At 37.6% G+C, this 13,340-nt stretch overlaps 1 protein-coding gene across 15 annotated transcripts in view; it reads left to right on the top strand.

Annotated features, from left to right (window-relative positions):
* DLGAP1 (DLG associated protein 1) overlaps positions 1-13,340 on the top strand; it is a 419,363-nt gene that overhangs the window by 288,926 nt on the left and 117,097 nt on the right. For all 15 annotated transcript variants that reach the window (XM_080581951.1, XM_080581942.1, XM_080581947.1 and 12 more), the window contains one exon: positions 3,382-3,596. In XM_080581951.1, coding sequence (XP_080438077.1) covers positions 3,382-3,596 — 215 coding nt within the window. The remainder of the gene's footprint in view (positions 1-3,381; positions 3,597-13,340) is intronic.

Here is a 13,340-nt window from a genome sequence, read left to right on the forward strand (position 1 = left end):
ACTGTTAATAGCCAAAGCAAAAATCTACTTAAATTAAAAAGAAAATTAAAAATTAAAAAGAAATTAAAGCATTTCTTTACCTCACTAGTGCTCTCAAGCAGTTACACTGTCTTACTGCTTTCTCCTACTCCATCTTCTGAAATCAGGGTTTCCAACTCCTATGAAACTGAAATAAAATAGAGGGGAATTGGACCCCTGTTGTTCTTTTAAATACTGAAACCTTAATGGAAGAAAAGAAAAAAAAAAGTGCCTTAAACATCTACATATCTGCAATAGAACTGGTCAAACTGTTTAAACAAAATAGTAGATATCCCCACCTTTGTAGTCAAATATCTGTTACACTCTTCTACTGAAGTTTTGCCTAGGCACGTAAGATAGTTTGTACAAACACTCTGACTTTCTCAATGTGTAAACTGAAATTTTATAAATCTGGGTTGATTTTTTAGGCTGTTCTCTTTTTTAGGCTGTTCTCTAACTCTGGGTGTTTTTCCTAACTACAGGCATCCTTTCCTCTTGGCCCATATAGGGTTTATCCTTAAAACTGTAATTTGGTAATGGGACTTGGGTTGTATTTGTATAATTTTCTTTACTTTTGCACATGCAAGTAGTTTTTGGTACACAAAACATCCTCTGGGTTTGTGGCACTGGCTGAGACTGCTTTGTCCCTGCTCTCTATGTGAACAGCTCAGCTTTTCTTTCTGCAACTAGAGTGTTTAAAAGGCCAAAGAGCTACTAAAAAGATAGTGTGCTGTTATTCATAAATTGCCCTACTTCCCAGAGCCAGCAGCGCTCAAACTGGAGACTTCATCCTTATCATCTCATGCAATTTGTGCAGCTAGAGCTTTCAGAGCTCATCACAGTACATTCCTGTCTATCTGCAGTGTTTGCATGTGTAAATAGGAAGTTTTGTGGCAAATCCATTGCAACCAGCTTTCAAAACTTGGTCTGTTATATCGTTTTTGAGAAGCATTGGGATGAAAAGTATTGTACTTTTCTATGGGATTACTGACTACAGAACTCAGGAATTTTAGAGTTATGGTGCCCAAAGCAGCTATATCTCATCTGTAGAGCAGCTACAAACTACAGTACTAAATTTAACTGTATGTCTATAATTTAATAAAGCTACAAGTGTTCAGCTTGCCTGTATTACGGGTGCTCTGTGACTATAGTAACTTTTAACTCCTCTGACTTTTGCTCAGTTGGAGACACAAACCCTAATGTTATACCAACATATTTTATTTAGTGCATTAAAGACTAATTCACTAATTTATTTTAATGAGAAAAATCACAGATCTTTGACTAAAGCATAATGAATAAAATATTAAACAGATTAAAGTACAGGTCCTGTGAGAAGTCACAGATTCTCTACATACTCTTAGCTATTAAATATCTGCCTGAAAAGTGATTGGAAAGCATTTAATCAAAATGTCAGCAAAGCTTGGTTTTACAAATCCTCTGTTAACTTTTTTCTTGTACAAGTCATTTGAAAAGTCAAGGTTGACAAGCAGGAGCTGCAGGTTCCTAAGTGTAGATGATGGGTGTTAACGAGTAAAGATTGTATTTTCTCTGGTTGCTGATGCTGTGGCCCTAGAAGCAATGTAAGCATCAAACCTGGAAAAAAGCTTATTGTATGTCTGTCATAAGTGCACTGGAGGAGGAATGTAAGATGCTCCCGTATGTCAAAAATCAAAACCAAATCCACTAGAAAGTATTATATTCATTTGCACATTGAGATGGTATACACACCCAAAAAGGACGTCATCAGCTTTCCAGACTAGCGATCTAGGCATAAACTTAAAAGTCACAGAATTGAAACATTGCATATGTTCTTTATTTGAAATTGAGATTTATCAGAACTATATATTCAACCCTTTTCCTCCAGTGGGTTCTGTAAATGCTTTGTACTCTTAGTTTGTAATACTCTAGTACTTAGAGTCTTCCCCTTTACTAGAAGAAGGTTATTGCAAGTGCTTTTAAGTATAGTTATTCAATTACTTCCTACCAATACAAATTTCTGCATGCCATTGTTCAATTAAAAAAAAAAAGAAAGAAAAAAGGACTTTGAAATATATTCCTTCCTTAAGGTGCTTATATTCTTGAATTAAGGTAAGATTTTCTAAACAGGATGGCATGTGAATAGTTGGCTGAAGTTGATGAAGCAACGGACGCACAAGATACTCACCAGAAGTTAAATATTGTTGAAGAACAAACTTTTCATAGAAAAGAGACGTTTTGTGATTATCCTGGTAGATGTTAGCATTTATAAGATGTGGGACAAATTTTAGTAACCCAGATTTGAGACTCTATGTTTAATCAGAAAAGTAGCAAACAAGTGGAAATGCGTAACTACTTTTATTTACATCTAACATTAAATATGCTTAACTAAAAAGTGCTTTTGCAGCTATAAAATAGTAAGGGATCTGCAAAGTAACTTTAGGACAGCTATTTCAAGAACCTTGCTCCACTTCATGTTGTTTCTGCTGTTACAGAAGAAGGGCAGGTGTCGGTTTACGATGGTCAGAAGCCCCAAGAGCAAGGCAAGGGAGAGGATGAGTGGGCAAGGTAACTGTGCTCTTGGACTGTCCCTTGCCATGTCCTAAAATCTTGTGAACGCACATTCTTGGTGTTCCAGATTTCCATTGCAAAGAATGGACAGCACTTGCTTCAGATCAAGAGAAATAATGAACATTAAGAATAAGAAGAAAAAAAAAAGGAATAGAGTTGTATGACTCAGATACGCAGACAGACATAATTCAAAAGGAGGATCCCTGCAAGCTGATGAGAATCCGGTTGCACTAATTATGCTATAGAAGCAACATTATTATAATTTTGCAGTTGCAAACATACTTTTGTGATTCTTAGTACATAGCCATACCAACTTGAAGTGTATCTTTAACCAAAATCATTCTGGTGGATGCAGATTCACACGTAGCCGTGCATACTCCATCTGAAAAGACTGTGATTTAGAGATTCATACTTTATCTTGCCTTGCCATGTGTATTCGATACATTGAGCTGAACCAAGATTACTCTGTAATCTGTCTGGGAATCCTTTGAATGAAAATGGTAGTCACCAAAGAAAAACTGATTTATCCAGCTCAGTGTTAGGCCTATCTGAGGCTCCTGTGTTAGCGAGTTTTCTGGAAACTTCTCAGATAACCGTTGGAAAATAACAGACCTCCAGAGGCATTTGTGACTATACAAGGAGAGAAGGGGGGCCTCCTCTGAAAACCACAATGCACAGTCAAATGGTACTGAGGATGGGCCCCTGCCCATGAGAATTTTTGTTATGTCTCTGTGGTAGCTTAGCACTGTCAAATCTTGATGTGCAATTACACCAGGGAGAAGTGTACTAATAAGGGAACTGTGTTTATAACTGCAGGTTCCTCAAGATGAATGGTCTGGATACACTCCACGAGGGAAAGATGATGAGATTCCCTGCCGACGAATGCGTAGTGGCAGTTACATCAAAGCCATGGGGGATGATGACAGTGGAGATTCAGACACAAGTCCGAAGCCATCTCCAAAGATTGCTGCACGGAGAGAGAGCTATCTTAAGGCCACACAGCCATCCCTTACAGAGCTCACCACCCTCAAGTAAGTCAGTCTTCTACATCATATAGAGCTCTCCATTGAGACATACATTTTCTTCTCCTGTTTCTTTCTGTCCTTCACTCGTAGGCACCAGTTAAGGAAAATATTTTAACAAGTGTCTGGTCATACTTACTTTTGGTATGAACTTTTATGAATAATGGTAGATTTTTACCGTGTATTTCAAAGTTATTTCAAAAAGGGGGTCTACTACCTGTCCTTTGAATTTGCAAAGTATTTCAGCCTGTTAGAATTAAGTGAAAATGTTCAGGTGTGTACAATAGGTCTGTTCTTTGAATACTTTTCTGAACTGTAACTTAGGCCTGCAGAAGCTTTATATATATATATATATATATATATATATATATATACGCGCAACATGAATAGCACATGTGAAATTAGCCCTAGTGAAAGCTAGTCTTTGCAACTCATCAGAGAGCATCTGACATTTAATTAAAAAGAACAATGACTGTCTGAAAACAGACAAATCTGTGGTTTCCATTTTGAAGTTCACTTAGAATCACACTATTTTGTGGAGAAATACAACTAAAACTGAAAATTCTTAAATTGTTTATGAAAGCTTTAGTCAAGAAATGTTGAATCAGAAATGAAATCAGAAATGATGAATTTATGTTTTTATGTCATTTTTTATTTCACTGAATCCTTTCAAAAGAGACCAAATTCTCTTGAAAATTGTACAAATTGATAGTTTGGGTATTAGTGTTTTCTTTTAAATGATTCTAAAATAGAGAGCTTTCCTAAAGCAATAAAATAAATTATATCCATAAAAGAAAATAGTGTGGATTTAAATCAACAATTGTTTCTGTCTGTCTTCTGCAAAAATTTATAGTGAATCATAGTTCACCGAACCAAAAATAACCTAATTTTAGTACAACATGCCTAAGGCTGTAGCTTTAAAATAGAAATAAAAAGAGCTGTATCTCTTCTAGTATCTGTGATTAGAGACAAAAGACTGCTGCATTTTCCTCATTAATTTCTTCCCCTTCCTTGTCCTCCTCTATCCCATTTTTTTCCCAGAGATCTTATCTGAGAAGTAGATTGTAGAGGAAGGTGTTTGATCTTTGTTAAGAATGTCATACTCTTGACATCAGTGATGAATAGACCAGAAGACCAGAACATACTTATTCCAGCTCCCCATAGCAGCCTGCCTGACTGTCTCAGGGGAAGCCAGGAATTGTGTCTGCTCTGTCTCTCCATTAATGTCCAGGGAGAAAGCAGTCTTATTGTCTGTGGGGATTTTCATGAACTTGCTGGAGGTTGCTCAAGGTTCATGACTACTCTCATCATCCAGCAGACTTTATCATACCCTTTCCTCAGCCAAAACTCCTCTGCAATTAGGTATAACAATCTAGGTATAGCAACCTAGGAAAGGTGAATATAAACATTAGGTGCGAGCACAAACTCCACATAGCCATGCTTTGTGCACGGACACACCATGAGGAATGAAGTTTATCCATTCTGAGACTTAAGAAAAATACATTCTGTGGTCCCACATTATATAAGTACAGTGAAGTACAGTGAATCACAGTGATTTGCTCTTGGTCATTTCTGTTCTCTCTAGATAGGAGATTTGCAAATTAATATGGAATTATTAAAAAGTCTTGCATGTCACTGTTCACCCACAAAGGATGTTAGTTAGATCAGAGGGCCTAGGCAGCAGAAGCTTTTGGGTTTAGCTTTGAAATCACTGTATTTCAGCAAAGTTCTGTTATGAATCCTTCATTTCACATATGTCCTTTAATCCATTCCTGTTCGAGAAAGCTTTTAGGAATGTGCTTTATTTTAAGCTGCACATGATAAAATTCATGTAAGTTTAGGAGCTATGCAGAAGTGCACTGTAAATCTGTGGGTAGAAGAAACAGGAGGAAAATGGTAATAAACAAAAAAAGAGGACAAAATATAAAGTGACTTTAATTTTCCAATGACTTTTCAATATAAATCGGCATGAAGTAGAATTATTTCTTTTAGTCTAGACTGATACATTATTGAAATATTTCTTGCTGGGAAACCTTTCCCCTTTTACAGACCAATTGCATAATATATAATTATGCATGGCTTTTATTCCTTTCTGATGAACTTGATTTTTATTTATTTATTTGTTTATTTATTTTTATTTGAGAAGTAGCCAAGAGCTCACTCTGGGAAATGAAGTTTGTTAAGCGAGGTCTTTTTTGCAGACTTCACACCTTCCTAGTAGTACAACTTGACCTTGACCTACAGAGGTTTGCTTATTCATTCCAGGGCTGCGCTGATTACTCTGAGAGTTGTGATAGAATTTTACTAGCTTGTCAGCCAGAGACTAAATTAGGGCCCCTAACTCACTGAATATAGGCCATCAAGCAATTGTGTAATGTGTGATAACAAGTTATTTCCTTGACTTACTGTTGACTTGAGTTCATTTAGCACCTGATTAAAAGCTTAATGGAAATGAGCCAAAAGCCACTCTATTCAGCAGACAGCCTTTTATTGACACTAGTGGACTTCCTATCTGACCTGCAGAACATTATTAACAGCTTAAAGCTGAGTGGTATTCACTTTTTTCATTAAGTTTCTTCTGTCAGCATAGAAAAACGTGCCTTGTGAAATCAGTGTTCCTACAGTGATAGTTGTCAAGGATCTTTTGCATTTCTTTCTGCTACTCTCTTTCTCTGTTTTTTGTATACAGTCTCCTGTACGACAGGTAGTTGGCTTCACTTTCATCTTTGGCAGGAAAACAACTTAAAAACACGTCCCCTTTTGCTTTCACTGTTTTTTGAAGGTTTTTTTCATTGTGTGGGACTTCTCTCTGAGTCTAATATTGGTCTCACAACCCACGCTATTCCTCCCACCTACCTCCCTACCATTGCTCATGCGCCTACTCTTCTAAGAAAGGGTTTTCATTATTACCAATGTTTCTTTTAATATAACGAATAACTTTTGAACAGCACAACTGTGTCATTTCCCCTTTACATAATACAAATTTATTTTCCTGGGATTTTTTTCTGAGTTTTTTTTTCTTCCTATACTTTACAATCTCCCTCCTACAATATTCCTCCCATGCCATGGTTTCTATGTGGTTACAGCATAAATCAAGTGCTATGGTACCATTCTGAATAAAGCACAGCTTGCTGTGATCTTGAAATACACACCTCCGCTGCTGTACTCTCATTATCCTACCAGGAAGTAAGCAGCTTTCTCTCTCTGTGCTGGCAGTATCCTCCTTCCTGGTGTTTAATTTTTCACAGCCCAGATAAACTGATCCAGCTGGAAAAAAAAAAAAAAAAAGTGACATTTTCTTGCCCATTCCTGAAAGGTAGCATAAGTTTATCTTGCACTTGAAAGCAGATAGAAAATGGACTTGTTAGCTAACTTCTCAAGAAGGTGCAGTCAACAGATAAGCGACATTTCTATTACAGCTGAGCTTCATTCAGGACTTATTCCTTCACTATCTGTATGTACCTCTGTATGTACTTTGGTTATGTTCAGCCTGGTTTTCACTGTGAAAAAAAGGTATGCAATTACATCATCTCTCCACATGCCATCTGTCACTTCAGCCTCCCAGTACCTTTGAAATCCATTGGCCAACTTTAGTCAAGTTTGCTAGAGACTGAAAGATAGGAAGTTCCAATAAACTTTATGAAGACTTGTAGCTGGATAAGGGAGAGAAAATCTGCAGTAGTCTTCTAGGATCTCTTGAAAGAATATGGGCCTAGTATCCAGTGAGTCACTGCAAAGTAAAGCTTGATGGCAGCCTGAAAAATGAAAAGTATGGAAAAGATTGGAAAATCCTGCTGAGGACAAAAGGTCTAAGAGATGTATCCTGTTACCATAGTTTTTCTACTTCATTTTTCCCCTTTTTTATTCTCCATTCCTTGCACACTCACTGTTTGAAATAAGTGCTTTCTAATTCAACACTTGCTACTGTGAGGACTTCAACTGTTTGGGTCTCCTGCACATCTTTTATTATTTTTTTTTCTCAAATATTGCAATTCTTAATGGTAATCCATTTGTGCATATTTTACATAGATTTTGGTTTATACACAGTTGCAGACTTGTTGCTTTGGACTCATATTTTGTCATACAAACTTCTTTCTGAGAGAAGTCGTACTTACTGACCACCAATGAATGCATTGAACCACTTTAGTGATTTTGATACTTTGGAGATGCATGCATAGAATTTATGCAAAAAGGAGAGAGAGAAGAGTAGAAATTACTTTTTTCTTAACAAATCTTTATATTCAAGGTGTTTTCTTTAACAGATATACCATGTTTTCCCAGACAGTTGTGACTTGGAGAAACACCATTCTAAACACTGTAAACGCTGTTTTATGAGCACAAAGATACGCCACTAATGATGTAGACAGTATGTGAGCAAAGAGCAAAAAGCATTAGGCTTTTCTTTTTTATTTATTTTTTTTCCCTATGGTACAGGATTTGTCTGTGTAATTTCCATCATAGCTGCATCTCTTCCTGTGGCTTGCTGATTCATAGATGACTGATACTTCGAATAAGCCAGGCAATTCCTGACTTTAAAGCCGATCAGAGATGTTCCAAAAATAATATTTCAAAATATGTGCATATTTATATGTGTACAACCAGGCTTATATTTTTATGTACTTACACAAAATGTGTCAGTTTTTCTTATATGTTTATAGGAGTCTGATTAAGGACATAATATCAAACCAAGATAAAGTTTTTTGAAAATCTCACTGTCATTTTTCTTAATGTCCTATATAATAACAGGAAATGCTCAAGTTCATTTAAGAGGGAGAATCTGGTAGAAAACTTAATAACAGTGAAATATGCAAGAAGAAATAGAGGTTGAGGTAGAAAAAAATACCTGATTTATACATCCTGAATTCAAACTTTTCATCACCTGTCTGAATTTATATATGGTCAGTTCCTGGAGAACAAGCTTTCAAGCTAGGGTCAACCTACATTAAAACTAAACCTTGAAAGAGTTGCTCTGATAGGATAATTTGCAGAAAAACTCCAATCACCCCACTGTTACACTAGTAAAAGATATCTCAGATAGAAAATCCTGTGATACCTGTAAAAGTTAAATATATCAAAAAATAAATATATATATATATATATAAAATCTGCAAAGCTCTCAAGTATTTTTGCTTGTGTGGCAATTTGTGAAGGTCAGAAGGAAGGTGATATGCACATATGGAGTACGTCATCTGCACTGAGTGAAGTAATGATAAAATTGCATAATGTCTGTATTCAAACATGATGCTAGGACCAATGTGAATGAGAAGATGAGAAAAGGTCTTAAAGCTTTTTACTCTAAAGACCCAGCAAGTGATATGATTCATGGCAAGGATGTTACTAAATAATATGCTCAAAGCTGGAGATCATTCTGGCTTTGATTTTCCTAGTGATGCAACACATGCCTTTGTGTACATAGGTATATTCATGGCTTCACAAATGCAAATATACAGCTCTCAGAAAACAGTGGAATAATAAAAACTCTGAAGATAGTTCTCCCACTTTCTCAGCTTCCTTAAAATGCTGCCCTTGGGAAATGTCTGTACTGATGGAAACATTGCAAGAGGTAAGGCTAATTGTAGCCTGAATAGCTGGCTATGTTATTCTGGCCTTCAAACAAACTGAAGGTGAATCTGATGTCCATACACTGCACTTCAGTGTCCAGTGTCACATACATCCTTAGGTATGAAAAACATCTTTGTCTTCAGAATGAAGTCCTGTTTACTCAAAGGTTATTATATATTACTATAACATGCTCAAAAATACCACCCCCCCCCCCCCCCAAAAAAAAGGTGTCATATAAACAGAAGAATACTTTTTTTTTTTCTTTTTCTTAATGGAAGTGCTGTCCTCATTCTGCTAAAATTAATGAAAATGTCCCATTAACTTCACTGGCACAGATCACAGATGGAGGAGAGAGGGAAAACATGAGGTGATGCAATATCCTCATATTACTTACAATGAATATTTTTAGACACATGCTTGTTAATTTTCTTTCTTGTTGAGTGACTTCCAATTAGGGAACAATGAGTTTCCTAATTAATACAAGAGCGATAAGTCTGATTAATCTTTTATTAGTGTTTTACAGTATGTTTCCAGTACAGTGTTTCATTGTTTCATGTTGCAATCATTTTCATCAAACCTCTAGCTTGTGAAAGACTTGTTTCCCTTTTTCCTTCAGGTGTTTTTTTTGTTTGTTTTTTTGTTTGCTTAAAGCGGAAGTTTTTCAGATTTCCCATGAAAGAGACTGGAGCATCTCCATGAATTTTGGATGCTCAGCTGAAAGAACAGTATTCTGGAAATTCTGTTGGTCTAGGTAGCAACATTCCCAGCCCACAGTCACTGATGCATGAAATATTACTTAGCTTTTTATATGTATTATTGCAGTCTCTTGTTTCTACAAAAGCTAGAGAGAACCTGTTGGACAGCTTTTTCACTTTTCAGGCTGATGTGTCAGGTATGAATAAGGGCGGTGAATAATTTATAAATCAGAAGAAAATTTGAAGGCAAAAGAGTAATAAAAAAGCACATTTCTTTTAAAGCAGTAGGTGGGCATACCTCTGGATACAGTGATTTTCTTATGGCAGTTGACATCAATTCTGTATGTATTTAAGAAGCAGATGATAATGACGGAAACTTTACTGTAGGAGCTTTGTGGCCCCTCACACACAGGTATGAGTTCCTTTACAGAAATGAATCCTCTGTGAAGGAAGACAGGGCATTCTTATAGTTCACTGCATGGTACATAGGTGGGATTGGTACTCCTCCTCTTCACTTCTGTGAGGATCCTCACTAGTTTATCTTGGCGGTGAAGCTGAAATGCTCTGTCTCCAGTAAGCTATTGCAGTCTCACTGCTACATTACTTATCCCATCATAAAACCGGCCCTGGTATCAGTCCAGACCTAGCTCCACCTGCTCTTATACCCTGTTAATTCCATATTGCCACAGCTGTATAAATATTGATATTTTTTATTGTTCCTCTAAGATGAGAAGTCAGAATATTGTTGTAATTTATGACCTAAACTACTGTTGTTGTTTCACCTATACTCTTACCTTTAGTTGCCGAAATTTCAGGAAATGAGTGTGGTGGTTTCACACTGATGGGCAGCTAAACTCCACCAGACTGCTCTCTCACTCTCCCTCCTCAAAGGAAGAGGGGGAGAAAATACGATGGAAAGGGCTCAAGGGTTGAGATAAGGGCAGGGAGATGGCTCATCAATTACTGTCACGGGCAAAATAGGTTCAGTGAAAATTAATACAATTTATTGCCTATTGCTAAGAGATAAGAGCAGTGAGAACCAAAAGCAAACTAAAAACACCTTCCTCACCTTCTCCCCCAAACAGCATATGGGAAAGGGGAATGAGGGCTGTGGTCAGTCCCTGATGCTTCGTCTCTGCTCCACGTGAGGTCCCTCCCACGGGATGCTGTCCTTCCTGAACTGAGCCTGCGGGGGCTGCCCACAGGCAGCAGCTCTTCAAGAACTGCTCCCACACGGCTCCGTACCACGGGGTCCATCCCCCAGGAGCAAACTGCTCCAGCACGGGTCCCCCACGGGCGGCAGCTCCCCCCAGACCCCTGCTCCTGCGTGGGCTCCTCTCCACGGGCTGCAGCTCCGGCCCGGGGCCTGCTCCTGCGGGGGCTCTCCATGGGCCGCAGCCTCCTCCAGGCCACATCCACCTGCTCCACCGGGGGCTCCTCCACGGGGGGGCTGCAGCATGGAGATCTGCTCCATGTGGGACCCATGGGCTGCAGGGGGACAGCCTGCTCCACCAGGGGCCTCTCCACAGGCCGCAGGGGAACTGCTGCTCTGGGGCCTGGAGCACCTCCTGCCTTCCTCTGCACTGACCTGGAGGTCTGAAGGGCTGGTTGTCACCCCTCTCTCCCAGCTGCTGTTGCACAGCAGATTATTTTTTTTTCCCTTTCTAAAATCTGCTCTCCCAGAGGCCCAACCAGCATCACTCACTGGCTTGGCTCTGGCCAGCAGCAGGTCTGACATGGGGCAGCTTCTGGACTCTTCTCACAGAGGCCACCCCTGCAGCCCCCCTTCCCACACTACCAAAGCTCTGCCACATAAACCCACTACAAACAGTTACAATTAACTTATGTAAGAATAAGCATTGGACAAAAACTTTGAATTCACTAGTCATCTTTTAGGGTTTAGGGTTTGTTAAAACTGTAGGCCAACAGTGCTGGAATCTGGTAGTGTAGTCATGGACTTTCAGAGATGTGTTTTGCAATGGCCGTCGCTTAGACTTTTACAGGATCTGCTGAATAACAATTCTGATAATGATGTTTCTAAGCAAGAACCACATCTAAACAAGTTTATTTAACCGATCCCTCAAGTAAGCTATTTGCTTTCAGGAGGCTGATGTAGTCATTTTTTTAACTGTCATCATGACTCTCCAGGCTGGAGGGAATACTAAAGGCTGTCACATTATTTGCATGAATATCAGGTGGACATTTTTTAATAAATAAATTCATCTTTCCTGTGCTAGCCTTGAATTTCCTTTCAGGGAATAACTGAACAAGCTTTCAGAAAATATGAAGAGCATATTTGTACACACATATGAAAGATTTGTGTACAACTATTTACTATGAGAACATTTGTTCATATTAGGGAACATAACCCATAATGTCTGACTTATCTGAAAAATTAATACAGAGCACTTCAGTTCCAATGCTAATATATAATATTTTCTATTTCAAGAAAAAGCTATGTGATTAATCCATTTGATAAACAGAAAAATATCCAATAAATTTTAATAATGAATATATTAAAGTAAATATCAGTAAACATTTGGATAACAATTTTTATTGCATTCATTTATTTGTAGAGAAAGGGCATGTACAACCTCTGCTGGGTTCATCATGTAACAATCCCATCTGCCTGAAGAGCAGTTGAAATAAGAGAAGAAAAGTGGTCTCAAACTCTTGCTCAAATCCAAATTCCCATTCAAATTTTTCAGCTTACATTTCTAAGCTAAGTGCTAGGGGAAAATATTATGAGAAAAAAAATGTGATAACTGTAACAAATATGAACTACATCTCCCACTCCAGAACCTATTAGTTGAGGTACTCTTCCTGTAGTGGTACCTCTGGCATTTCCATTCAGCCTTACTCATAAGAATGATGTGTCAGCTTTGAGAGAGTCCTTCATCTTTTCTTCTTTCCCTTTCCAAAAATGTATTCTCAGATTCTTTCTTGAAGAGCTGTTTAATTTGTTCCAAACATAATCTTGCAAAATAACAGATACCAAAAGCCGACATAACAGGATATTATATGGGCAATTGTTGAAGTTAGTTTAAAATATGGGAGAACATGTTTAATTTATAAAAACAGACAGTTTCATATTTTTTCATGTAAAGAGTTAAAACAGACCTGGTTTTCATTTTTTGTAAAAGGATTCATGGATTTTAAAAGTATTTTTTCAAAGTTTTGTTAAAATGTTAACAAAATGTTCATGAGGAAATATGTTGTTATGAAGAAAAGAAAATCAGAAATTCAGTAATATTTTGTAGAAGTTCAACATGGAGTTACTTTTAGTTGCATGTCTCTATCTCAATAGAAGGAATATCATGTGAAGCTGTTTTTTGTTTTGGTTTGGTGTTTTTTTCCAATTTTGTAACTTTTGTGACGATTATGCCATTATTTAGTGATGCTTCTTCTCTGCTTTCTCTGTTTGTGCAGAGCAGGTATCTCCTTATCTGGGGTATTTGTTTTTCTGGTTACTGATTTTATTTGCACAGTACTACAA

Source organism: Anser brachyrhynchus (assembly GCF_964034855.1).
Source record: "Anser brachyrhynchus genome assembly, chromosome: 2".
NCBI classification, from domain to species: Eukaryota; Metazoa; Chordata; class Aves; order Anseriformes; family Anatidae; genus Anser; species Anser brachyrhynchus.